The sequence below is a fragment of the Procambarus clarkii genome, chromosome 53, assembly GCF_040958095.1.
Source record: "Procambarus clarkii isolate CNS0578487 chromosome 53, FALCON_Pclarkii_2.0, whole genome shotgun sequence".
NCBI classification, from domain to species: domain Eukaryota; kingdom Metazoa; phylum Arthropoda; class Malacostraca; order Decapoda; family Cambaridae; genus Procambarus; species Procambarus clarkii.
In genome coordinates, this window is record NC_091202.1 from 23,239,780 (window position 1) to 23,266,201 (window position 26,422).

The 26,422-nt window shown below is 39.9% G+C and overlaps 2 protein-coding genes across 6 annotated transcripts in view; one reads left to right on the forward strand and one right to left on the reverse strand.

Annotated features, from left to right (window-relative positions):
- The window catches only part of Sbat (LSMD1 domain-containing protein Sbat), a 543,594-nt gene that overhangs the window by 40,381 nt on the left and 476,791 nt on the right, over positions 1-26,422 (reverse strand). The gene's annotated exons all lie outside the window — the stretch shown is intronic.
- Positions 7,248-26,422, forward strand: part of hyd (E3 ubiquitin-protein ligase hyd) — a 90,647-nt gene continuing 71,472 nt past the window's right edge. For all 5 annotated transcript variants that reach the window (XR_006773909.2, XR_006773910.2, XM_045756541.2 and 2 more), the window contains exons 1-8: positions 7,248-7,633; positions 12,465-12,665; positions 17,818-18,058; positions 20,013-20,230; positions 21,187-21,365; positions 22,734-22,939; positions 23,201-23,386; positions 24,805-24,981. Coding sequence is in view for 3 of the 5 variants with exons in the window: in XM_045756541.2 (XP_045612497.1) it covers positions 7,572-7,633; positions 12,465-12,665; positions 17,818-18,058; positions 20,013-20,230; positions 21,187-21,365; positions 22,734-22,939; positions 23,201-23,386; positions 24,805-24,981 (1,470 nt within the window). In the remaining 2 variants the exon portion in view is untranslated. The remainder of the gene's footprint in view (positions 7,634-12,464; positions 12,666-17,817; positions 18,059-20,012; positions 20,231-21,186; positions 21,366-22,733; positions 22,940-23,200; positions 23,387-24,804; positions 24,982-26,422) is intronic.

Genomic DNA, 26,422 nt, shown 5'->3' on the forward strand with positions numbered 1-26,422 from the left:
ATTGGCCCATTCGAGGCAGCTCCTATTCTATAACCACCCAATCCCACTCATATACTTGTCCAATCCGCGCTTGAAACAATCGAGGGACCCCACCTCCACCACGTTACGCGGCAATAAGAACATAAGAACATAAGAACAAAGGTAACTGCAGAAGGCCTATTGGCCCATTCGAGGCAGCTCCTATTCTATAACCACCCAATCCCACTCATATACTTGTCCAACCCGCGCTTGAAACAATCGAGGGACCCCACCTCCACCACTTTACGCGGCAATTGGTTCCACAAATCAACAACCCTGTTACTGAACCAGTATTTACCCAAGTCTTTCCTAAATCTAAACTTATCCAATTTATACCCATTATTTCGTGTTCTGTCCTGTGTTGATACTTTTAATACCCTATTAATATCCCCCTTGTTATGTCCATTCACCCACTTGTAAACCTCTATCATGTCGCCCCTAACTCTTCGCCTTTCCAGTGAATGCAACTTAAGCTTTGTTAATCTTTCTTCATATGAAAGATTTCTAATTTGGGGAATTAACTTAGTCATCCTACGCTGGACACGTTCAAGTGAATTTATATCCATTCTATAATATGGCGACCAAAACTGAACTGCATAATCTAAATGGGGCCTAACTAGAGCAAGATATAGCTTGAGAACCACACCAGGTGTCTTGTTACTAACGCTGCGATTAATAAATCCAAGTGTCCGATTTGCCTTATTACGAACATTTATGCATTGATCCTTTTGTTTTAAATTCTTACTAATCATAACTCCCAGATCCCTTTCGCAATCCGACTTCGCAATCACAACACCATCTAGCTCGTATCTTGTAACTCTATCATCATTACCTAACCTCAGAACTTTACATTTATCAGCATTAAACTGCATCTGCCAATCCTTTGACCATTTCAAAACCCTATCTAGATCAACTTGAAGTGATAGTGAGTCCTCCTCCGAATTAATTTCCCTACCGATTTTCGTATCATCGGCAAATTTGCAAATGTTGCTACTCAAACCTGAATCTAAATCATTTATATATATTATAAACAACAGAGGTCCCAGGACAGAGCCTTGAGGCACTCCACTTACAACATTTTCCCACTCTGACTTGATTCCATTTATACTAACTCTCTGTTTCCTTTGGTATAGCCATGCCCTAATCCAGCTTAATATAGCACCCCCAATACCATGAGACTATCTTTTTAATCAGTCTTTCATGTGGCACTGTATCAAAAGCTTTGCTAAAGTCAAGGTACACAACATCACAATCCTTACCACTATCAACTGCCTCAACTATGCTAGAATAAAAAGATAACAAATTTGTTAAACATGAACGGCCATTTATAAAACCATGTTGAGACTCAATTATTAATTTATGTTTTTCAAGATGAAGACGAATTTTATTTGCTATTATAGATTCGAGTAACTTTCCCACAATAGACGTTAGGCTAATTGGTCGATAGTTAGACGCAAGTGATCTATCTCCTTTCTTAAAAACTGGTATCACATTAGCAACTTTCCAAAACTCTGGCACTCTGCCTGACTCTATTGATTTATTAAATATGGTTGACAGTGGGTCACAAAGCTCCTCTTTGCATTCTTTAAGCACCCTGGCAAACACTTCATCCGGCCCTGGGGATTTGTTTGGTTTGAGTTTTACTATTTGTTTAAGAACATCCTCCCTGGTAACTGCTAAACTCGTCAACCTGTCCTCGTCCCCACCCACATAGACTTGTTCAGCTGAAGGCATATTGTTAAGTTCCTCTTTAGTAAATACAGATACAAAATATTTATTAAAAATACTACTCATCTCTTCATCACTATCTGTTATTTGACCTGTATCAGTTTTTAATGGACCTATCCTTTCCCTAGTCTTAGTACGATATAACTGAAAAAAACCTTTAGGATTTGTCTTTGCTTGCCCTGCTATGCGAACTTCATAGTTTCTTTTTGCTTTCCTTATCTCTTTTTTAACATTTCTAACCAGTTGTACGAATTCCTGTTCTAAAGTGACCTCCCCATTTTTAATCCTTTTGTACCAAGCTCTCTTTTTACCTATAAGGTTCTTCAAATTCTTTGTTATCCACTTTGGGTCATTAGTATTCGATCTATTCAATTTGTATGGTATACTACGTTCCTGTGCTTTGTTTAGAATATTCTTAAATAAGTTATATATTGAATCCACATCGAAATCCACATTTAAGTCACCTATCGCTGGGTTCATGTCTCGCTCCAAGACCGGCCCACACCCCATACCCAAGACTTTCCAATCAATTAGACCCAAAAAATTTCTTAGGCTATTAAAATCAGCTTTTCGAAAATCTGGCACTTTACTAGCCTCAGAACTTTACATTTATCAGCATTAAACTGCATTTGCCAATCCTTTGACCATTTCAAAACCCTATCTAGAACAACTTGAAGTGATAGTGAGTCCTCCTCCGAATTAATTTCCCTACCGATTTTCGTATCATCGGCAAATTTGCAAATGTTGCTACTCAAACCTGAATCTAAATCATTTATATATATTATAAACAACAGAGGTGCCAGGACAGAGCCCTGAGGTACTCCACTAACAACATTATCCCACTCTGACTTAACCCCATTTATACTAACTCTCTGTTTCCTTTGGAATAGCCATGCCCTAATCCAAGTTAATATACCACCCCCAATACCATGAGCTTCTATTTTTTTTAATTAGTCTTTCATGTGGCACTGTATCAAAAGCTTTGCTAAAGTCAAGGTACACAACATCACAATCCTTACCACTATCAACTGCTTAACTATGCTGGAATAAAAAGTTAGCAAATTTGTTAAACATGAACGGCCATTTGTAAAACCATGTTGCGACTCATTTATTAATTTATGTTTTTCAAGATGGAGACGAATTGTATTTGCAATTATTGATTCATGTAACTTTCCCACAATAGACGTTAGGCTAATTGGCCGATAGTTTGACGCAAGTGATCTATCTCCTTTCTTAAAAATTGGTACCACATTAGCTACCTTCCATGACTCTGGCACTCTGCCTGACTCTATTGATTTATTAAATATGGTAGACAGTGGCTCGAAAAGCTCCTCTTTGCATTCTTTAAGCACCCTGGCAAACACTTCATCCGGCCCTGGGGATTTGTTTGGTTTTAGTTTTTCTAATTGTTTAATTACATCCTCCCTGGTAACTGCTAAACTCGTCAACCTGTCCTCATCCCCATCCACATAGACTTGTTCGGCTGAAGGCATATTGTTTATGCCTTCATATGAATGCCTATTACTTCATAGTAATATAAGAACATAAGAACATAAGAACAAAGGTAACTGCAGAAGGCCTATTGGCCCATACGAGGCAGCTCCTATTCTATAACCACCCAATCCCACTCATATACTTGTCCAACCCGTGCTTGAAACAATCGAGGGACCCCACCTCCACAATGTTACGCGGCAATTGGTTCCACAAATCAACAACCCTGTTACTGAACCAGTATTTACCCAAGTCTTTCCTAAATCTAAACTTATCCAATTTATATCCATTGTTTCGTGTTCTGTCCTGTGTTGATACTTTTAATACCCTATTAATATCCCCCCGGTTATGTCCATTCATCCACTTGTAAACCTCTATCATGTCACCCCTAACTCTTCGCCTTTCCAGTGAATGCAACTTAAGCTTTGTTAATCTTTCTTCATATGAAAGATTTCTAATTTGGGGAATTAACTTAGTCATCCTACGCTGGACACGTTCAAGTGAATTTATATCCATTCTATAATATGGCGACCAAAACTGAACTGCATAATCTAAATGGGGCCTAACTAGAGCAAGATATAGCTTGAGAACCACACCAGGTGTCTTGTTACTAACGCTGCGATTAATAAATCCAAGTGTCCGATTTGCCTTATTACGAACATTTATGCATTGATCCTTTTGTTTTAAATTCTTACTAATCATAACTCCCAGATCCCTTTCGCAATCCGACTTCGCAATCACAACACCATCTAGCTCGTATCTTGTAACTCTATCATCATTACCTAACCTCAGAACTTTACATTTATCAGCATTAAACTGCATCTGCCAATCCTTTGACCATTTCAAAACCCTATCTAGATCAACTTGAAGTGATAGTGAGTCCTCCTCCGAATTAATTTCCCTACCGATTTTCGTATCATCGGCAAATTTGCAAATGTTGCTACTCAAACCTGAATCTAAATCATTTATATATATTACATAAGAACATAAGAACATAAGAACAAAGGTAACTGCAGAAGGCCTATTGGCCCATACGAGGCAGCTCCTATTCTATAACCACCCAATCCCACTCATATACTTGTCCAACCCGTGCTTGAAACAATCGAGGGACCCCACCTCCACAATGTTACGCGGCAATTGGTTCCACAAATCAACAACCCTGTTACTGAACCAGTATTTACCCAAGTCTTTCCTAAATCTAAACTTATCCAATTTATATCCATTGTTTCGTGTTCTGTCCTGTGTTGATACTTTTAATACCCTATTAATATCCCCCCGGTTATGTCCATTCATCCACTTGTAAACCTCTATCATGTCACCCCTAACTCTTCGCCTTTCCAGTGAATGCAACTTAAGCTTTGTTAATCTTTCTTCATATGAAAGATTTCTAATTTGGGGAATTAACTTAGTCATCCTACGCTGGACACGTTCAAGTGAATTTATATCCATTCTATAATATGGCGACCAAAACTGAACTGCATAATCTAAATGGGGCCTAACTAGAGCAAGATATAGCTTGAGAACCACACCAGGTGTCTTGTTACTAACGCTGCGATTAATAAATCCAAGTGTCCGATTTGCCTTATTACGAACATTTATGCATTGATCCTTTTGTTTTAAATTCTTACTAATCATAACTCCCAGATCCCTTTCGCAATCCGACTTCGCAATCACAACACCATCTAGCTCGTATCTTGTAACTCTATCATCATTACCTAACCTCAGAACTTTACATTTATCAGCATTAAACTGCATCTGCCAATCCTTTGACCATTTCAAAACCCTATCTAGATCAACTTGAAGTGATAGTGAGTCCTCCTCCGAATTAATTTCCCTACCGATTTTCGTATCATCGGCAAATTTGCAAATGTTGCTACTCAAACCTGCATCTAAATCATTTATATATATTATAAACAACAGAGGTCCCAGGACAGAGCCTTGAGGCACTCCACTTACAACATTTTCCCACTCTGACTTGATTCCATTTATACTAACTCTCTGTTTCCTTTGGTATAGCCATGCCCTAATCCAGCTTAATATAGCACCCCCAATACCATGAGACTCTATTTTTTTAATCAGTCTTTCATGTGGCACTGTATCAAAAGCTTTGCTAAAGTCAAGGTATACAACATCGCAATCCTTACCACTATCAACTGCCTCAACAATGCTAGAATAAAAAGATAACAAATTTGTTAAACATGAACGGCCATTTATAAAACCATGTTGCGACTCAATTATTAATTTATGTTTTTCAAGATGAAGACGAATTTTATTTGCTATTATAGATTCGAGTAACTTTCCCACAATAGACGTTAGACGTTATTATAAACAACAGAGGTCCCAGGACAGAGCCCTGAGGCACTCCACTTACAACATTTTCCCACTCTGACTTGATTCCATTTATACTAACTCTCTGTTTCCTTTGGTATAGCCATGCCCTAATCCAGCTTAATATAGCACCCCCAATACCATGAGACTCTATTTTTTTAATCAGTCTTTCATGTGGCACTGTATCAAAAGCTTTGCTAAAGTCAAGGTATACAACATCGCAATCCTTACCACTATCAACTGCCTCAACAATGCTAGAATAAAAAGATAACAAATTTGTTAAACATGAACGGCCATTTATAAAACCATGTTGCGACTCAATTATTAATTTATGTTTTTCAAGATGAAGACGAATTTTATTTGCTATTATAGATTCGAGTAACTTTCCCACAATGGACGTTATGCTAATTGGTCGATAGTTAGACGCAAGTGATCTATCTCCTTTCTTAAAAACTGGTATCACATTAGCAACTTTCCAAAACTCTGGCACTCTGCCTGACTCTATTGATTTATTAAATATGGTTGACAGTGGGTCACAAAGCTCCTCTTTGCATTCTTTAAGCACCCTAGCAAACACTTCATCCGGCCCTGGGGATTTGTTTGGTTTGAGTTTTACTATTTGTTTAAGAACATCCTCCCTGGTAACTGCTAAACTCGTCAACCTGTCCTCGTCCCCACCCACATAGACTTGTTCGGCTGAAGGCATATTGTTAAGTTCCTCTTTAGTAAATACAGATACAAAATATTTATTAAAAATACTACTCATCTCTTCATCACTATCTGTTATTTGACCTGTCTCAGTTTTTAATGGACCTATCCTTTCCCTAGTCTTAGTACGATATAACTGAAAAAACCCTTTAGGATTTGTCTTTGCGTGCCCTGCTATGCGAACTTCATAGTTTCTTTTTGCTTTCCTTATCTCTTTTTTAACATTTCTAACCATGAAGGCATATTACTTCATGCACTCAGGAATATTGGAAGATATTCTTGTCCTTTCCTAGTGGAGGGTAACAGATCATGTTCTCATCTGATTTTTAGTCAGAGTTGATTTGTTTTTGCATTGAGGCTGGTATTTTCTCCCCTAATTCCGTGTATGACTAACTATTCTGTGAGATGGGAATATTAGATGAACTTATAGCCAGCTGATTAGTCAGAGCTGTTTGTTTTTGTATTAAGGCAGGTATTATCTCCCCTAATATTCCATGTATGACTAACCGTCCTGTGAGATGGGAATAATAGTTAAACCTATAGCTAGTTCTTGATCTACAGTGTGTGTAATATCTCATATAGAATAGGGTAGCAGCACATTGCTGTGTATACCTAATTTTGCTAATAATAATAAAAAAACTACGAATTAAGTACGAATGTAAGTAAGTACTCAGAATGTAAGTACACTAGTGTTATGTACTCTCACAACCCAATGTACCTTCTTGTATATAAATAAATAAATAAATAAATAAATAAAATAAAGGAAGTACAATAGGCCTAGTAGGCTATGAGCCATTAGTATCGTGGCTGGTCCTATATAAATCCTACCATTCTCAGTCATGTATATATATACTCTATTTGCAAAAGTTAGTACAATAAAATATAGGAAGTGTAGTTATTAATCAGGTGGAGGAGAGTTAAGATGCGCGAGGTATTGGCAGAAAGGTTTACCAAGAAGGCAAATTAAAGCTCCATTTGAACAGGTTCACCAGCGGCCGCAGCAGCGACATCTATATATATATATCCCCAATCACCAGTATGCATGCTCCCCGCTTACACCAATCGGTCTCCGCCGTGGAATAAAAAGTGGTAACTGTGTGAAGTGTGCGAGAGGTAGAGTGTTGAGGTGTGAGAGGTGAGAGAGGCGAGGGAAGGTAATATTCCTGCTGGTCAAGAGGCTCCGGCGGCCACAACATGGCGGCGGGGAGCTAGCACGCACTCACCGCCACACACACACATGTTCTCGCCCAGTTTGATCATCTCCTCCTAACTGTTGGCGCGTGTTGCAGACGTGCAAGATGACCTCGCTGCACTGTGTCATCCACCCGCTGCCAGGGACCGAGGACCAGCTCAATGAGAGGTAAGGAAGAGAGAGAAACATGCTCCGCAGCCCCCCACCACACTGCCCCGCTATACACTTATTCTCCATAAATGTTTCGTGAACGCCATCTTCGGCTGGTTGTTCTGCCTCGGTAACTGGCACAGGACCAGCTTGGGGCGTGTATGGTGTTGCAGGCACCCCAGAGGCGACCAGCAGCTGGCTCAGGCACTGGATACAGGGCAGATAGGGAAGGAATTTGAGGGTGATGGAGTGAGGTCGGAGGGCATGATTCACTGCTGGCAAATATTACCGTGTTGGGGAGGCCTCTCAGGTGTGGCCTGCCAGGTGTGTAGGTGTGACCTGGCCACACCTGCCACCCGGGTCACATCCCTGTCCCATAACCGACCTATTATCACTAAATATAATGCACATACCGAGTGATACATATACTATGATCTCTCTCAAATGAGTCATTGAATTGATTACAAATGACAGTCATGACAATAATTAAAATAATTAATACTGCAATTAACAATTCTATAATTGATGCAAAACCAAAATTACAAATAATGCCAACATGAAGGCCAGGGAAGGTTTGCTGGGTGGGTAGGAATGGTTGGAAATATTTAGGAACTCAATTAATTGACTAGATGGTAGGCCAGAATCTTTCCATTTCATGTTTTGGGTTAATCTACCTGAATTTACCTGAGGGCCACTAACACTAGTAGCTTTAATGAGGACAGGAAGCTGGCGGCTTGTCAAGGGTCCCTCTATTTGTCCCACTGACTCGTGCAGTGTCTTGTATTACTGACTCGCTGTATTACTGCTGAAGTAATTATGTGAATTCAAATTCTGTTACTATGTACCTATCATTACATTATATTGTCTTCAGTACTGTATTAAATATTCCTTAACCTTTGTTGAGCTTTACAATCTCCCCAAAACACTATGCATATTCGTGGCTTTTCAAGAATGTATTACTTCACCAACGTGTGTAATATCGCAACCCACTCTACCTTCTTGTGTATATATATACATTAGTACAGTAAATGAATAAAAAATAGTGTGTGTTTATCCAGGTCTACATAGTGTTCACTACTGATCTTCTGCCCAGGATGCAACCTATAACAGTTGTTTTACTCCTGGGAACCTATTTACTGTTAGGTGAACAGGCACATCAGGTGAAATAACACGAGGGCATGTCCAAACATTTTGTCTTGTTTGGGAATCAAATGTAGTGGTACCTCAGCTTAGGAATTTAATCCGTTCCCAGAGACGGTTCATAACCTGAAAATTTGTAAATCGAAGCGAATTTTCCCATAAATACTGTGAATTGAATTAATCTGATCCACACTCCCAAAAATATTAAGTTCAAAGTAAATTTTATATCTAATTCACCCAAATCTTTAGTACTAAAGTATGTACAATTTACTGCTTACCTTTATTGATGACTCTTGTTGGTGTATGGAAGATTGTCAGGAGGAAGAGAGGTGTTAGTGTTTGGAAGGGGAGTCCCCTTCCATTATAACATCAGGCAGTGATGACTTCTCTGGGGTACACTCTTCTACGTTTTGCAGGCATACCACTAGGACCTGGTTGTGGCTAATTGCTTGCTTGTCTTGCTAAGAATCTGTCTAAAGACACTTGCTTTTCCCAACAATTTAACACTTGTCTGTAGTGACACATCACATTGTCATTTGAAAGGTCAATACAACGGCCTACTACAGCTTTATCTGGGTGAGTTTTTTCAACAAAACTTTGCAGTTTTTCCCATACTTCACACATTTTCTTATTGAGGAAGGGACATCCTCTACTGCCTCTACTCACAACTATTTTCTTAGGTTGAACCTTACCACTGACTTTCTTGGGACCCATGGTGAGATATATACTATATAATAATTACTTTTATGTTCAAATACCCAAAAATATGAAAAAAATTAAATTCTTTACACAGAATTCAGGTGTGATTGTCACTAGGCAGGAGGCACTGGTAAACTGAGGCGTGGTTACTGTGCCACCATGCGCTAGGTCGGCCATATGTGTATCAACAAAGTACGTTACCCAAGGCAAAGTTCTTGACCCAATTAGGATTTTACAAAGAAATTGGGCTCGTAACCTGAAAAGTTCGTAAAGGGGGGCATTTGTAAGCTGAGGTGTCACTGTACAGTACAGGTTCAGTCGGTTGCAATCCAAGTGTGCAAGCAATAGTTCTGTAATATTTGGTATATAAGCTTACGGACCACCGGTGTTTGGGTATAATGTAGGCAGGTGTACAAGACCGTGAGACATGCTGGGAGGATTTTTTTATTTATATATACAAGCGTTTATACATTCTTGTAAAGCCACTAGCACCCACAGCGTTTCGGGCAGGTCCTTAATCTTAATTTTCCCCAGACTATTTCCCACCAAATCGTTTAACAACCAGGTACCGATTCGCTGCTGGGTGAAGAGGCATACAGTTAGGGATTTGTGCCTAGTCAATAATAATGAATTGAGTAAGGGAATACCTGAATGACAGAAAAGTCACTGACAAAATTTTGAGCTGGAGGAATGTAACACCTGGGGTCTCCCAAAGCGTGTTACTGAGACCACCACTGTTTGTCCACTCCATGACACTCCATGGAGTGAGCAAACAAAATCTTACCAGATTGTATGAGGTTTCCATTGTACAGTACTGGCACTGTATGGAGGTCCAGATTTTGAAGGTCATGCTGTACATTTTAGTTACCACAAAAATGGAGGGCAACAGCATGCTACTTCATAATGATGCAAAGAGAGAATGCTTAGAGAGCCTGAATAAGGTTCTCCACCTTTTCCCATACAGATATCAATATAGCTACCCATACAAAGATCAGTATTGTCTGTTACATGTCCAGCTGACAACCTTGCTTGAAAGCTATTAGGGGGGGGGGTAACTAGTGACTGATAACCTCTCCATGCCCTCACAATAACATGTAATTGTCATTCATCAGGGTACTAGATAGGGGTTGACCATGTTTTTATGTTTGCTACACTGTTCAGGCCACCAGTTCATGACCTCTCATAAACACGTACAAAAGCACTCTTGTGAAGCTAAAGGTACAGGTTATCTTGATGATTTCGGGGCTTAGCGTCCCCGCTGCCCGGTCCTTGACCAGGCCTCCTTTTTGTTACACACCCCCAGGGAGGGAGGTCAGTAATTCAACCCTTGAGGGGGACCTCGATATAAGCCTAACATGTACTGTATATATTGGTTACCTGTCCCCTAACACAATGAATACAAAACAAGAATTAAAGTTAAATTAATTACAAATGAATGAAAAATTATATGGTAAAGTATGTGTTCCATAACCCTCCCAAACTTCTGTTTTCCATTATTTTCTCAAACTTTGTATTTGGCTATCATTACCAAGTATTCCCACTACTTCCCAGTACATTAGCCTATAAACCAGAATGTTTGTAAAACATTTTGGAAATCTGTGCTAAGTTGTGGTTAGTAAATCCCAGTGTTCATGTTTAGCTAATTTGGATTTATATTCTTGACTTGTAAACAGCAATGGGTGATTTTATAAATTTTTTTCATTAAGAAGCTTAAGTATATAGAGCAGTGTGCTATTCTATATGAGGGATTATAAAAGTATAGATCAGTACAAGAGGTGGCAGTTATGTACTTTCATTCTTATGATCTTAAGTTTAGATTTAGGAAATACCTGGGTAAATACTGGTTCAGTAACAGGGTGGTTGATTTGTGGAACCGATTATCGCGTAACATAATAGAAGTTAGGATCATAGAAGTTAGGATCCCTTGGTTGTTTCAAGCATAGGTTAGCATATGTATGAATGAGATTAGATTGATGTAAATAGACGCTGCTTCATATTTTACCAGTCTCCATGGTATAGTGGTAAGACACTCGCCTGGCGTTCTGCGAGCGCTTTGTCATGGGTTCGTATCCTGGCCGGGGAGGATTTACTGGGCGCAAATCCTTAACTGTAACCTCTGTTTAACTCAACAGTAAAATGGGTACTTGGTTGTAACAACGATTCTTCGTGGCGGGGATCGTATTCCAGGGACCTGCCCGAAACGCTACGCGTACTAGTAGTTGTACAAGAATGTAACAACTCTTGTATAGCCAATAGACCTGCAGTTACCTTCATTCTTATGTTCTTATTAGTTCACCTAATATCCCCATCTCACAGGAGGGCTAGTCGTGCATAGAATCAAGAGAAATCATGAGATACAAGTCTAGTATACTAGCCTACACTTGCTAACTCTGGGTAGATCACAAGAATGTCTTCCAGTATTTGAGCGTGAAGTAATTCCAGAGCTCAGGGTATCTAAGACTCGTACCACCTGCCATAATTATCGATATCCCAGCCTAATACTGGTAGTTACAATGTCACTGTCTAGTGGTTGTTTTGTGCTGTTTGTGCATAAAGTTGTTGGTTTTAAGTGTATCTTAACTTTGAGACATTTAGAACTGAGTAACTTTATGAAAGTGCTTTCTGCCCTTTTTAGTGTCTGTGATTACTATTTTACCAGTGACTTGGTAACTGTACTTGAAGGATGTCTTGAAATTTATCATTATAAAATAATACTCAATACAGCATAAAGTATATGTGATTATCTGATGAGAATCTCGTATATATAAAATCACCTAAGGTTTAAGATACTTTTTCTTACAATATAATTGGAGTATTTTTACATTGAGAAATATAATAAGCGCTATTTTAATAATACAGTATATAGTATAATTCAGGTATTCAGTATAGGGTATGTTTATTAAATTCAACTATTCATTTTTGTCTCCATTTCCTTGGTGAGTTGATGTATGTGTGCATTTTTGTTTATATTTATATATAATTATTGCAGTACTGTATTATACTTTTCCAGGCTTAAAGAACTGGGTCTTCGTCTGAACTGGTCAGGTGGAGTTGGGGTGAGTGCGGTGGCAGGGCTACGGGAAAATATCCGCCAGGTGGCTATAGGGCCATCACACATTGCAGTCCTCACTGAAGATGGCCGAGTGGCTCGTCTTGTCTTCTCCATCAACACTGATGCTCTGGATCTCAATAAGGCAGATCACAAACAAGGGTAAGCAAGTGTGGTCATCTGGTATGTGCCATGCTTGTACTGTCCAAGCTTGCTTGTCAGTGTTACCCTTTATTGGATAAGCTAGACATTTGGATAAACAGAATTCTTGCAGGAAAAATCCAAAAACTGACCATATTTGCAGTATTTTTGTACCACAACCAACATAATTCAAATTTCCCCACACTAAAAAAAATATATATTTTAAAAGAAAAACTTCAGCTTACCTTGTAGTTTTCTTTGATACTGTAGATCTTGAAATGTGTAGGTCTTAAAAAGTTACGTAACTAACCTCCAGGTATACTGATTTCTGCCCGGATATGACAAGGTTTTGCCGGAAAATTATCCGGACTCAACTTAGACTCTGTGCCAGTTTGCGCTCTGACAAAATCTCTGGTTATCTTGATTTCTGTCTGGATATGGCGAAGTTTGGCAAAAAATTATCCAGATGCAATTTAGGCCGGATAACCCAAATATTTGGTTTAGTGAAACTCGAATAAACGAGCGCATACATTACTTCTAAATTTATTGGAAGTTATTTTGTTGTATTCAGTATACCTTTAAATTATAAATTTTGTGTTCTACTTATGCTAAAATAAAGCAGTAGAAGTGGACAATCTTGAGATGCATTTGTGGTGCTAAAAGAATAGATATGCTATACAGTAGCAAAGAATGAATATGTAATGGAAAGGTGTGACATACAAAATGGTTCAAAATGTAAAACTGAAGAAAGTTTGAGATTGTTTGATCATATTGAATAAGTGTATTTTAAATGGTGAATGGATATACTGTATTAAAGAGAACTTGATGGTTAGAAGAGGATAGGTAGGTCATGGTGATGGATAGACAAGGTGAGCGAGTGATGAGGAGGAGATTAAGTTCCTGACTGTGGGAAACGACTTCAGCATCTCATTCCTAATGACACCAACCCTGCCTCCCTGTGCAGTCTGCCTAAAATCTACAACTCTTAACATTCCCATGTATTCAGTCACCTCTGGTATTAGCAGCTCCTCTCATTAAACCTGCTGGTACATCATTTTAGAGAAATCTTTGTTTAAACTATTGGCACTTTATTTGTAATGCACATCTTAAACAAACTGGAGAGTTTCTGCACTTAATTAGGGCCATTAAAGTGAATAATAAGAAGCTAGTTAGTCTGGATGCCACCTTGCTTAGACCAAGGTTCCAACTAATAAGGCCTTGGAACTGATGGGAATAACACTGCTACCCTTTGATTTCGTTGATCCAATTGACTTATGAATACACCACAATTACTTCTGGTTTGGCTCTTACATTTTGGCATTGTAATGGTGCCTTCCATTGACAGTATCTATTAAATTACTTGTGTAATCCTTTGAAGATTTTTTTTTCCAGCACTGAAATAGCATGTTAAGTTGCTTTACCTTATAAAAATTGCCACCATGCCTGTGAGCAAAAAAAAAAAAAAAAAAATATTTTACTCGATTCTTGTTATGAAATGGTTGACCTGTGATGAAAGTATGGAAAATACTAAATACAGTACACTAAAAATCTATCCTTATTTAGGCCTGGGCAGTGGTCAACACATTCCTTCTGTTTTTTATATGAAATGAATATAAAAGTAAAAATATAAAAAAATACATATATTGTGAAGGCCTTTGTTGGTCTTTGTAAGTGCTATGATAATCGTAAAATAATGGGAGATCAGGAGCTGAAGTCTGCCTGATTCAAATGTACTGTGGCCTTCCTTGAATGCTGGGAGAAACGTTTTCCTTCTCTAGACACTAATACAGTAATGAAAGATGGTGAAATTCTGAATTTCAGATAATACAAGAAATCGATGTACAGAAACTACCTCATTCATTTGAATTCGCCATGCTATTAGAGTAGGACAAAATGTGGCACAGTGATTGGATTCTTGCTCTGAGCTTATAGGATTTGTAACCAGCAGTTCCTTTAAGATGCATGTCACTACATCCCTAATTCATTCTTAAGTCTTAAATACCCCATATCCTTCATTAGGGAATGCAGAAAGCAAGCAACTAATAGCATCAATAGTAACCCTTAACCGAACAAACCCAGAGCGACTGAGTATTTTCCTGACAGGGCAAGCTGCAAACAACATAGGCAATGTCTGCAATAAAGCTCATATATGGCTTGCTCAAAATATATCTACACTCAAAACTCTTGTCAAAGCAGAACTAGCAACAACAGTCACCACAGCAAAGGTGTATACTATACCCTGCATGAGTTGACAGCATATGTGAGCGAGTTTGACTAGACCACACACTAGAAGTATCGACTTGAGAATGGTCCTGGATAGACCGAAACGTTGTCGTCCCTTCACCTTCTAGTGTGTGGTCTAGTCAAACTACTTAAGCCACATTATTGTGGCTCATCGCCTGCATATATGTAAGTGACATAGATACAAGGCTTTACGAGCATAAGTATGGCTGCCATGTCGATAGTGCCAATGGTGCTTGTATCTCACACAGGAACCAAGAGCAACACTTAGGAAAATTCAGGGATGCTAAACTTATCAAAAACAAAAACAACATTAGGAGGTAGTGTATATTGTCTGCAGCCGTTAATCACTACAACATCAAACATAATGGAAAATTCAGTGCGACTATTCCTATAGATAAATTAATTCTTCAGAAATATAAATTGATGTACGTATCTCGCACCTTCACCTCATTGTCCTCACCCCTGGCCTTGCCCCATCCTGGCCTTGCTCTGCCTTGGCCTGGCCTTGCTCTGCCTTGGCCTGGCCTTGCTCTGCCTTGGCCTGGCCTTGCTCTGCCTTGGCCTGGCCTTGCTCTGCCTTGGCCTGGCCTTGCTCTGCCTTGGCCTGGCCTTGCTCTGCCTTGGCCTGGCCTTGCTCTGCCTTGGCCTGGCCTTGCTCTGCCTTGGCCTGGCCTTGCTCTGCCTTGGCCTGGCCTTGCTCTGCCTTGGCCTGGCCTTGCTCTGCCTTGGCCTGGCCTTGCTCTGCCTTGGCCTGGCCTTGCTCTGCCTTGGCCTGGCCTTGCTCTGCCTTGGCCTGGCCTGGCCTTGCTCTGCCTTGGCCTGGCCTGGCCTTGCTCTGCCTTGGCCTGGCCTGGCCTTGCTCTGCCTTGGCCTGGCCTGGCCTTGCTCTGCCTTGGCCTGGCCTGGCCTTGCTCTGCCTTGGCCTGGCCTGGCCTTGCTCTGCCTTGGCCTGGCCTGGCCTTGCTCTGCCTTGGCCTGGCCTGGCCTTGCTCTGCCTTGGCCTGGCCTGGCCTTGCTCTGCCTTGGCCTGGCCTGGCCTTGCTCTGCCTTGGCCTGGCCTGGCCTTGCTCTGCCTTGGCCTGGCCTGGCCTTGCTCTGCCTTGGCCTGGCCTGGCCTTGCTCTGCCTTGGCCTGGCCTGGCCTTGCTCTGCCTTGGCCTGGCCTGGCCTTGCTCTGCCTTGGCCTGGCCTGGCCTTGCTCTGCCTTGGCCTGGCCTGGCCTTGCTCTGCCTTGGCCTGGCCTGGCCTTGCTCTGCCTTGGCCTGGCCTGGCCTTGCTCTGCCTTGGCCTGGCCTGGCCTTGCTCTGCCTTGGCCTGGCCTGGCCTTGCTCTGCCTTGGCCTGGCCTGGCCTTGCTCTGCCTTGGCCTGGCCTGGCCTTGCTCTGCCTTGGCCTGGCCTGGCCTTGCTCTGCCTTGGCCTGGCCTGGCCTTGCTCTGCCTTGGCCTGGCCTTGCTCTGCCCCCCAACTCTGCCTATCCTCCACCACCATTGGTTTGTTACTTTGTAAGCATGTAGCACTTGTCTATTATATATACTAAAACACTTTCAGAGAAAATTTGGTCTATAATTAAAGTGTTATCATAGTATATCTCTAGTATGTGTGTACTTTTTATATTGGCATGATCTGTAGCGGAAAGCCTTCGTTAACCTTAAGGCATGCTGCCAGCTTTGTGCACCAAGAAATAAATGTTACTTTGGGTGATGAAATTTCACTATGAAAGGTTTCGGTTGCCTTAAGCATCAGCTCTTACTTCCTCGGCAGAAATTATTCTGCGGCCAATTGAAAGCAACTTTTAGATTTCTGCAAGCATTATAGAACTGGCTTTAATCAGCAATGTACATGGTTTGTCTTTTTTTTTTTTTTATAGCAAGTGACTAATTTCCTGCTACCAGATGCCTGCCTCCAAACACATTGTACTAAGGAGATAAAAAGATGCTTGGCTGTAAGGGCTCTTTGCATCCCTTGCAAAGTACAGTACTGGAAAAAGTAGTCAGGATGACAGCGGTGGTGCACTCGGAGAAGGTGATCTTTGTTAGAGAAGTTTTAGACGAGTTGAGTCATGCCTGGCAACTTGAGCATAAAGGGATTTAAAGTTTGCCATGTTAAAACAGGAGGCAGGGTAGAGGAGGGTGCAGAAGTATCTTGTAGAGAAGCCATGAGAATTATTGTAAGGTGTAAATGTCATTCATTGACTTTAGAAAAGCAAATGACAGTTAATAATAAATGACTTTTTGAGAGCGAAGAACATGTATGGATTTAGTATTATTAAATGCAGATTTAGTATTATTACATGTATTATTAAATGCAGATGCATATGAGTTGAGTTTAATAGGGCATAAATAGGAGATGCCTCATCAGTCAATAGATATTCTGCATTTTACTTTATTCTTTCATGTTTAAAGAGTTAATGGTGTAATGAGTGAATTGTTTGATACTAATGTGCAGAGTTAGAAGCAATCCCTCTAAAAATTGTGTAAATTATTATGTACATCTCTTGCATGTAGGTCAGGGAGTAAAGTTTAAGGATTTTGAGCACTCCCAATAATTTAATGTTTTATTGAAAGAATTCAGGCAGTAAAGCTTGTCTGCATGTGTGCCAGTTACGTTTAACAACTTCTCCAGATTAGAATGAGACTGTTAGTGTGCAATGGTAATCCATCCTAGATAACATTAGTGTTTTAAAAAGTACTAACATTGGCATCTTTTGCTTGAAGGGTTCTTGGTAACCACCCTGTCATTTTCCCTTGCCGTTGTGACCGCTACTTGAGTGCTATGACACATTAACAGTCTTCCATGCTTTATGGTGAAAAATTTCACATTTGCCTGTAGCACAGTATTTGAATAAAATTATATATGTATAAATATTTTATTTAATAACTTGAGTGTCTGAAGTACTTACTATGAATTTTAACCATTTTACTCTTAACAGAAGCTGCAACAAGAGCAGCAGCCAAAGCAGCACCAAGTTGACAGCTCGCATGTCCACCGGAGGCCGCCGCATTGTTCGCACCACCTCTGGCTCTGGTGGAGTACGAGGGCGGGGGGCCGGGGTAATTATGGGCTCGTCTCGCCCCATGTTGCCAGCACAATATGTTCCAGAAGAACTCATATCACAAGCCCAAGTGGTGCTTCAAGGCAGGAGTCGCAACCTTATAATCAGGGAATTGCAGGTATGTTTGTTGTTTTTGTCGAGTTCTGCTACTCCTAATCTTTCTCGTATGTTTACCCAGGAAGTGAAGTTAGAGGATATGCTATTTGAGAATGACAAAATTTGTAAAGTCTAAAAATTTACCTAACACAAAGAGAGGGAGTTACAGTATTAATACAAGTGAAGCGACAAGGTTGGCAAGATATGGCACGAGAGAAAAGGATGGGTGGAATGCACTTTTCTATATTGCCAAAAACCTGGCCACCATGAAAAGCTGACTTGAAAACTGGAAAAGCAGCCTAGGGTAATGGAAATTTGCTTGAATGGAGTAGAGTGCATCAGATAAACAGGAAACAGGATATTAATGGAAGAGGAAGTGTCAGAATGGAGATAAGTAGCAAGTGGGGTCCTGCAGGGCTTGTTGCTGAAACCACTATTGTTCCAGATTAATGTAAATGACCTCCCTGGGGAACTATGAGTGTTCTCAACAATGTTTACAGATGCAAAGTTGATTAGATGGGGTCAAGACCAAAGAAGACTGATAATGTACACATAATATAATAACCAAGATCAGCACATCAAAAGTCAACTGGTCTCTATTAAACAAAAAAATTATGCATTCTTCATTTTGCTTGTCAAGTACAATAGAGCTGTGGTTCCCCACCTTTTTGTACTCTTCACAGCCCCATTTTCTAGTACTCAGAAGACCTGCAACCCTTTATCACACAATGAACATATCATGTTCAGTTGCATCTCTCAGGAGTGTTTTCTGGATAGCTTAAACTTTACTGACTGTGGTCAGTCAAGGGGACAGAGAAACTCTTGAAGGGCAGGGTTTTTGGACCTTCTAGGCATATACCCCTGTAGGAAATTCTATTACGAACAATTTGATGCCAAAATGAACGACGTTGCACGAGAATTGAGGTGAGAAAATTAAAGAGTAATCATACTGTATTTTAGTGCTTCGCGCTCATGGGGTAACGCTCGGCTGATTTTTGGGTTTGTTGCGGGTGGCACATTGGGCTTTTGGACCTTATATGCATATACAGCTGAAGGGAATTCTATTGCAAACAATTTGATACCAAAATGAATGACTTATAATAAAAATTGAGGTGAGAAAACTGAAAAGAGTGTACACATTTTAGTGTGGCTGCCCGCTCGCGCGAAACGCTCGGCCCACCTTGGGCTAGGCTGGGGCGCGCACGCCAGGAAGGCGAAAGTGTCAATTGGTGTACGTTAACTCCACTACATTCATATAGAGCTGTTATATTTATATTAGTGTCATTGTTATTAAAACCAGATAATAATAGTTAAAATTGACATACAACCACATTACACTCGATCAACATATATCGATAGCTGCACTTAGGGGTTAATGCAGCCACCAAATCCAGTTTATTAATTAAAAATATTTACATAGGACTTACAACTGATGATGATTTAAACTTTAATTGAACAGCAATTTGGATATGTTTGGATTTGATTTGGATATGGATTGCAGAGGTGCAATCCCTACTCGAATTGCACCTCGAAAACTGATTGCATACAGTTTTGTTTTTTCGTCAAATTTGAGCAAAATATGACATTTGGAGAAATACTCTTCCAATTGAACCAAGATACAAGAGCACTAGTTAGAGGGATGGAAGCCCTAAACAAGGAAATAATCAACACGAAATACGCAGTTATATGCAATGAAACGTGTAAGTGAGAACCTGCTGCCAAAGTACACAATATAAAATGGATAAATACATGGGTTCGGCTGCAGCTTGGATATGTATAACCTGAATACAGGTTGCAATCTGTTGAACTATATATAGTTTGCAATATTAAAGATCAATATTTTATATTTTGCTAAAATTTTACCGTAACTTTTTTTTTTTTGTGTGTGTAGAATCTGTATTTTTATCAGTCTCTGATATACTGTATCATATTGTATTATATGTATTGACCATATACTGTAATGTAATTCTTCACAGAGAACCAACCTTGATGTAAACCTGGCAGTGAACAATTTATTGTCACGGGACGATGAGGACGTGGAGGAACCAGAGGAAAGTGGTGACTCGTATGTGCCGGAGGACCTCATCTCTCTCTTAGATGCTGGCATATCTGTTGCCGCTGACCATCCCTCCGTTATAATTGATGCCGATGCCATGTTTTCTGATGATATGTTTGGCTATTCTTCAGTTCGCAGGTAAAGAAAATGCATTTTTTTTTGTACATCCCTAGTGTATAATAATCCAGAAGCTTGGGGCTGAGTGCTGTCATATTGATAGGGGTATGGCTAAATATTTTTACATTGTTATGTACTCTTAGTCAAGACCATACATAAGCTGATCTCTGTGGTAATACAAATGTTTAAGATAAGGAGTTTTGAGCTAATATAATAATTTCTGGGATGGAGCCCACTCGATAGCTTCCCTGGAGTGAAGCACCAGTCAAGTTATTCCTTGGAGGAAATATTTTCAACCTGCTTCAGTTCGGGGCTCACGGCACAAGGTTTTATGGTTGTCAAGGTACACCATCAATTTATCATATACTGTACAGTACTAATATATCTTTCTTATTATGCTGTATCAGTATATCTGTTTTGATTGGAATCTTTTTCAAAAATAAGAATAAAAATGCTTTAAATTTAGAAATAATGAAATAATTAAAAACTAGAAATTCTGTAATATAAATGCATTAGTGCCGACTCACGGAATAACACGCCCAATACAAACTACAATTGACTGATGACTGACACTGTTGCTAAGACCTTTATATATTTCTGTCCGTGTCAGTAATAGGCTGCTCCCTTTCTGTAGAGCTGTTTTCTTTGAGATAATATTGTGAGAGTAATAAGATAGCCTTTTCTGATTGGTCCCTTCGGTTAATTCCCCAGTCCAGCCCTGTTGCCCCATTTACCCTGAGAGGCATGAGGGTGATAGGGGTGGCTGATGAGTAAGGAGGGCGGTCGGCTCGGACCCTGAAAACTGCGAAGAGATTCCATGTGTTAAAAAAAAAGATAAATATAAAATAAGAAATTGCTAATCATGCAAGGATTTCTTTGTTGTACAGTATAATTAAGCTGCAAATTGTTATCTGCAGTTCCTTTTAGTAGTGATTCCTTACGGTGAAGGCTTGATGTTTCGACTTACTAATTTTCAGTCGATCTGGTGGAAGCCGTGGGCGAGCAGGTGAGAGAGATCGTGAGGGCTCAGCTGGATCTACCGGCTCGGAGCATCGTGCTGACCGAGAACTAAGGTGGCGTGACCGTCACTATTCTGGACCTCGGAAGTGGCTGTCGAGCGCGCTGCTATCGGTTAGAGTAACACAACCACATACAGGTTTGTTTATATTGGGTTGAATCAACTATATAAGGTTTGTTTATTGTGGGATTATTTAGCTATTTCTTTTTTGTTTAAAGCTGGTGCAAAGCTAACAAAGGACCATTCTGCTGATGGTAGGAGTCAAAGAATTTAGTTAAGTTGCATGGGTGCTCATGGTGTTTGTTTTTCATTATAGTAATGACCCTTTCTCATGATTTACTACAAATTTGGGGTTGGGGGCTTGCTAGCTGATGAGCCTACACCAGTGCTTAGCTATTGCACTTGCAAGTTAGGTCGGTTTGTGATCTTAACCCCTAATTAAAGGTAGGAGGTACTTCTTGAAACATGATTATTTATAGAAGTAACTCCTTTAAACTACTCCCATCACTCTGAAGTGATAGACACCTGTGCCCCAATTATCTGTGGAAGACTAGATGTGCTTCATAATATACTAAACTCCCACTGACTGTGGATATCATTTGATACTGGAGGCTTTCAGTATTGAATGGCAATTATTTTTCGTAGTTGAAAAAATCTTGAAAGCCTTGGTTTTCTTCCTAGACCTTAATAAAAAAAATGGGGGGTGCATCATATTTGGTGCAACACCATCCGTTGACTGACGACCATGCTAAGAACCATTGGTGTCATGCAAAATTGTAAGGACTTTTATGGATCAAGATGATACTACTGAGGAGGCATCTATTACAAATAGTTAATTTGAAAATTATACCTCGGGGCATGACGTCAACATTTCTTCGCCTCGCTACGGCCTAACTGAAATAAGTAGCATTTTCTTGACCTCAGTAAACAATGTTTTATGATGCAGAAAGACCTAAATAATTTGCTGGAATATTTTTTTAATGCATACCAGAATATTGTACTTAATTTTATATGTGCAGTTGGGGGGGGGGGGGTAAGGTTGTTCAAGGATGAAAATTTTCTGAACATTTTGGGTGGAGTGGCAGTGAACCTGCATTACATTCATATCTTGTCTGCAGGATGTCTGGTTGCTGACACTCCTTTCTAGGCCCCCCCCCCCCTTTTTTAGCTTTAGGATATATTCATGCTAAAACTTTGTTTTGAGCTTTGAAAATTGGAGTTTGTTTATACATACAATATAAATTATTCAGAATTTTATTCTCATTAAAATTCACTTGTGCAGTAGCTTGAAGCATTTATTAACACATTTATCATATTTACTTTATTTGAGTATGTTCATCAAAGTAAAATACTGTACAAAGATTTTTTGTTAGTCTTCCAAATGGGAAAACAATCGTGTGATATGTTGTACTATACAGTACTATATCTATAGTTTCTTAAACCCGTGCTATAATTAACATTACTCATTTGTGTCCAAATACTATAGTGATTTTATTAAAATTGCAGAAACGGGAAAGAAGAAAGATTCTCTACTACCCGACGCCATCGATGTGGCAGACAGTCTGCAGTACTGGCCGGAGAGACAAGGCAATCAGCCAGCTCCAAGGTTCTCGCACATTGCTGCCCTTCACTCTGAATTGGTGGCTGTGTCTACTGCAGGGCAGTTATACCAGTGGCGGTGGGCAGACAAAGACCCTTATGTACACCCTGAGGTATGGGATGCTAAGCTTATTTTGTCAGTGTGATGTACATGCCTTCCTTGTTAAGGTTATTGTCATAATATCAGTGATAGTTGTTGCCCCTGTGATTTAGATTAGTAGCCACATGTACTTTTTGAAGAAACATGTAAATAATATCAATTATAACTTACTCTTTGACTGATAAATTTGTCTTTAATTAATAAAAGGTTTCTTCATAGAATGATTCCTTACATTTTGTGTGTGTTAATATATATGCATCTTTGTGGTTATCAGCTACCAAGTGTACACCATCCGAAAGCAGTGCCTCTTGGATTGGCAGGGGAGAGAGTGGTAGCTATTAGTGCTGCTGGAGTCAGATGCAGCGTTGCTACAGAGTCAGGTCGTGTGGCCACGTGGCTTGATGAGACGTTAGCTGATGTAGCCACTAAACTAGAGCAGCCTGCACAATCTTTCCCAGAGGTACGATTCATTTATTTCTATTTGAATACATTTTTTTTTTATATACTTTTGTATAATCTAAGTATGTTGCTTGTCTGAGCGTTCCATTATGGGTGGACACTGCAAAAAATTACTCCTTTATACCATATCATCTCTCAAACTTTCCACTTTTCCTTTTTAAGGTATTGGTCATCTCCTTTTATATAGGATTGCTTTATTTCACCTTCTGACTTGTGTTAGCAGACTTCGAGCTCTCCCTTCAACAGCTTAACTTGAGCCTTACCTCTATCAGTTTAACCTGGAATATGATCTACCAATCATCTTACAACCAGTTCCCCAATTACTGCTGGATTAACATGGGAAGGCAGTTAAGGATGGATGACCAATTGTCTAGTCCTTCTTATATGGATGTTGTTAAGAGGATAAACTGGGGGAATTGAACCTCAAGTCACTGGAAGACAGAAGAGTGAGGAGACATTATTACAAAATAAATTCTTGGGAATTGACAGGGTAGATGGACAGAGTATTTGAAATAATTTGTACATGACCAAGGGGGGGGGGACACACACAAACTAAATATCTAAATGGACCACAGAAGCATTAGAAATAATTTTTTTTCAATGTTTTAGAAGTGAACAAATGTAATTTGGAATATGTGGAGTGGTGACGGCAGACTCCATTTACAGCTTCAAATGTGGATGTGACAGCTCGGCAGGCTCGAACCTGTACATCAGTTATTCAAAAATTGAGATTTGTGACCAAAGAGCTGAAACTCGACCCCAGTAAACATAATTAGATTATTCCTGCCCCAACCATTCCTACCCACCACCCATCCAGCACAAAAAAAAGCAAACTGGATTCAAAATGGAAGGAGACAGCAGATAAAGCACTAGTATTCACTCCCAGTAGGTAGACAGTAACAGATAGCAACCCTCTTCAAGCACCATAAATTGTTTGTTCATTTTGCCATCTCCATTCAATATATCCTCACCACTCGTGTGCCACCATCCTCCACCCCACACCACCACACTTCCACCTTCCCCACCTCAACCACATCACCACCACACTTCCACCTTCCCCACCTCAACCACATCTCCTCCAACCTTCCACCTTCCCAACCTCAACCACACCACCACCACACTTTCACCTCAACCATACCCCTAACATTCTCCCATATTATGTCTTCATATTTAAATGTTTTCAGAAAGGAAGGTGGTGACAAGTTTTGTTTTATAGAAATGTTTATATAGTAATATTAATTGCACCAAATTGTGAAATATATCTGACAGTGACTGGCAATACATTTCTTGATTGGTTGTGATTGATAAATTTTTCTTAGTGAATATTACTTACTGTATCCTTGCTCTATACTTTCTTGCATTACATAAAAACAAAGCAAAGGTATGGGTTATTCACGATATCCTTTCTGATTTTTGCAGCTACAGAATGAGCGCATATTGTCACTTCACACTTGTCAGCTGTACACGTGTGCATGGTGTGAGTCTGGGTCACTCTTCTGGTGGGGAGTGTTACCTTTTAACCAGAGGAAAAAACTTTGGGAAAAGTTTCGCAGCAAAAGCCGCAAACAACGCTCGGAGATTACAGAGGGCGTTCAAGTAAGTAGTAATTTTTTATTATTTATTGGGTTACCATGTAAGTAGATTACCCCATATTCCTTACCTAGGTTTAAAAGTTAAACATTGAAAAAAAAACTTGCATTGAATGCAATAAAATGCCTTTCTAGGTGGGTCTTGGTGGCTCCCTGTAGCCATTTGAACTGAGATAGCTCCACACGGGTAGCTCCACTCAAGTGTTCATTGACTGGGTATAAGCAAGGAAAAATAGGAGGAAGCTAAAAGAATTAGAGGAAAAGTGAAGAAAAATGGAAAGCGACTGAAAATGGAGAGCAGGGGGGGGGGGGTTGATAAGTGAGACCTGGGCAGGAGGAGGATAACTGGACAAAGCAAGAAAGTGGGCCTAATCACACTGGTGAGGAACGCAACCAAAGGAATGAGTGCGAGTGACTAAACAAACTCATAAATGCCACCCTGCAAAATGGGAGTAGCCCAAAAGGAAGAATTTACCAGCAGGAAGAAACTAAGCAGCCTAGTAGAAATTAGTATACATTTTTGATACACAAATGCAGATGACATTACGAGTAAAGGGGTATAGCTGTAAGAACAGGTGGCAGAATTACATCCTCATGTCATTGCCGTTATGGAGACAAAACTGACAAACATTAATAGAAGATGCAATATTCCAAAGAGTAAAAAGTAAAGTAAGAGTAAAATACCAGTTAGTAAAAAAAATGAAGAATAGATGGGGATGGTGGAGAGCCTACTGAAACAATATTATTTGTACCAAGTTGTGAAATATGACAGTGACTGGCAATACTGTACATTCCTTGATTGGAATGTAGGCAATTGCGGGGTGATTGCCATTGCAGAGCATGCAGCATTTGGTCAATGGACAATCGACTTGATAATGGTCCAGGGGCCAGATTCACGAAGCAGTTACGCAAGTACTTATGAACGTGTACATCTTTTCTCAATCTTTGATGGCTTTGGTTACATTTATTAAACAGTTTACAAGCATGAAAACTTGCCAATCACCTGTTGTTGTTGTTATAAACAGCCTCCTGGTGCTTCGGTGCTCATTAACTATTTAATAATTGTAAACAAAGCTGCCAAAGATTGTGAAAGGATGTTCAGGTTCGTAAGTGCGTAACTTCGTGAATCTAGCCCCAGGACAGATCGAAATGTCGTTGTCTCTTCAATTTCCAGTGTGTGGTTTGGTCAACATTTTTTTCAACCACGTTATTGTGACTTTTCATCTACAACATTTGAGATTTGAGTAGATAGAGATTCCAGAGGTAACCAACCAGCAGGATTTCATACTTGGTACGGTAAGTGAGGGGCCAGGAAGATAGTATGGGTCATTCCATGAGAAATTATCATGGCTCCCAACCTGACCATCTTAGATTTACATTAAATTTGGTAGGATGTTAGAAAAGATGAAGCAAAATGAAGTCTGAAATGGGGATTCAGTTTTCCATAT